Raw genomic sequence first — 2330 nt, 5'->3', positions numbered from 1 at the left:
TTTAGTTGTAAACGAAAAAAGATTAAAAGGGGAGACTGTTTAAATCTTGCTTTGTTTTACATAATTATTTTTATTAAAAAATAGAAAAAATTATAAACAAAAAAAAAGAACAAAAATTAATAAATGCTACAAGACAAACAAGGCCACCGCTCAAAGTCTCTACAAGAAGCAAAGTCCAAAACAAGAAAATCGCCCCGCAGAATTGAGATTTAGCTAGATTGAAGACAGCTCAAAAGAACCTCATGAACACTCGACTGGTAACCCTGGACCTTCGGGTCACAAAATCAAGAAAGGTGAAGAAATAAAAGATACTCACGAGAATGAGAATTCTCATGGAAATTCAAGGTCATTCTCTCGAATTGTTCACCCATTCGTTCCCTGCATAATGAACATCCCAATTCCTCGGGATGTCAAGATTACAACAGAAAAATATAACGGCAAAGGGGACCCCCAAGAACATCTGGAACAATTCCAGACAAACATGATGGCACAAGACGTGGCAGATCCAATAGCATGTCGACTGTTTCCAACAACCATGAAGGAGACAACACTTAGATGGTACTCAGCGTTACCATCTAATTCGGTACAAAGTTGGGAGGACTTGACCAACCAATTCCTCGTACGATTTGCAACCAGCAAGGCCCAATACAAATCTACACACGCGCTAAAAACTGTACGTCAAGGATCAAATGAAACTTTGCATGATTATCTGAACAGATTTTTTGATGAAGCACTCTTGGTCAGAGACCTGGATCCACAAGCCTCACTACATATCATCACAGAAGGATTACTTGATGACCCTTTCTCTATGTCGCTAGCCAAACAGCGACCACGCACCATAGAAGAACTTAGTGCACGATCAGAAAAATTCATCAACCTTGAAGATTATAAGCGTTCATGAGAAATTTCTAACACCAGGGCCGACACAGATAACTTTGAAAAAGATGTCCAGAAGAATTTTCAACGAAAATTCTGTGAAAAGATAAAATGGGGAAGATACGACAATTACACCCCTTCAAATACGTCCCAAAGACGGATTTTGAAAGAAGTATTCCAAACAGGGTATGTACGGGTTAACAAGCCTCCCCCAATGCCAAAAGGAGTTCAGCGCGATGAGACCAAGTTTTGTGAGTTTCACAACGACAAAGGACATACAACTGAAAAATGTTTCGCGCTCAAAAATACTATTGAGGCACTCATAAGAGAGGGAAAACTCCAGGAATTCGTCTCCAGCTACAGGGAATACAAGACGCAAAGAAGACGCGATAGAAGCCCAGATCGCGACCCGAACCCTAATGAACAAAGGGCACATCCCAGGAGAAACTATAACCCAGCTCGTAACAAAGATCGAAGAAATGACAGAGAGGCTTCAACTGACAGACGTCAAGGGACTCCACCGCGAAACAGATAGCAAATCGCGCAACAACAACGCGATGGACTACCAAATAACGCGGCAGGAGTTTTAGCCACTATCGCCGGAGGATCAGCGGGAGGAGGTGCGACTAAATCTCAACGCAAAAAACATTTAAAATCAGTAATGACAGTGCACGATCATGCTCGCCCTTCCACTTGTCGCGATCAAAGACAGGCCATATGTTTTGACGATGATGACTATGGCGACGTAATCTCAGCTTGCATGGCTAATCTCCAGGTAAAACGTATTATGATTGATAATGGTAGTTCAGCTGATATTATTTTCTGGGATGCTTTTCGTGCAATGCACATCCCAGAGGACTGGTGTTCTGAATTGGGAGGATGTTGGGAGTCAGCTTTAAGGGCTGAGTGGGAGAGTTGAGTTGTGGGAACCTTGGAGTTGGCTTGTTAAGCTTCAAGGTGTGTTCTTTGTGGAGAAATGACCAACCTTCAACTTACATTTTCTTGTGCAGAGAGACACAGAACCTTGGAGTGACCTTTTGAGCTCCAAGAGCACCTCTTGTTGGCTGATTGAGCTTTGGTAAGCCTTGTCACCTTTGGTCTTTAGTCTTTGAACTTAAAAATGAAAGCTTGATGCATGTTAAGGTTTAAAGATGATAACTTGTTGTTGGGTAATGTTGAACACACCTAGAAATGCATGTTTAGGTGCTTTAAATCGTTAAAAACCCAACCTTGGAAGGATATCTTCACGAAATGCATTTTCTACATTCTGTCGTGAAATATCCGGATATGTGCCCGATGAATATCCGGATATGTGATATCCGAATATGGGTTTTGAGTATCCGGATAATAGATATCCAGATATGGGATTCTGGATATCCGGATATGTCCAGTGAGATATCCGGATATTTCATATCCGGATATGGTCCCGAGGAATATCCGGATATTCTGGGATT

General features: G+C 41.6%; 1 protein-coding gene across 1 annotated transcript; it reads left to right on the top strand.

Annotated features, from left to right (window-relative positions):
* The first annotated feature begins 385 nt into the window (after window positions 1-385).
* On the top strand, window positions 386-901 carry LOC133311497 (uncharacterized). Its single transcript, XM_061512551.1, has one exon. It carries the CDS (start codon window positions 386-388, stop codon window positions 899-901), a length of 516 nt encoding a protein of 171 aa, XP_061368535.1.
* The last annotated feature ends 1429 nt before the right edge of the window (window positions 902-2330 follow it).

The sequence above is a fragment of the Gastrolobium bilobum genome, unplaced genomic scaffold (genome assembly GCF_033153095.1).
Source record: "Gastrolobium bilobum isolate Gb01-03AN ecotype WA unplaced genomic scaffold, APGP_CSIRO_Gbil_v1 utg1247100, whole genome shotgun sequence".
Taxonomy (NCBI): domain Eukaryota; kingdom Viridiplantae; phylum Streptophyta; class Magnoliopsida; order Fabales; family Fabaceae; genus Gastrolobium; species Gastrolobium bilobum.
Note: the sequence above shows the minus strand (reverse complement) of the source record. Positions and strands in the feature narration are given on the sequence as shown.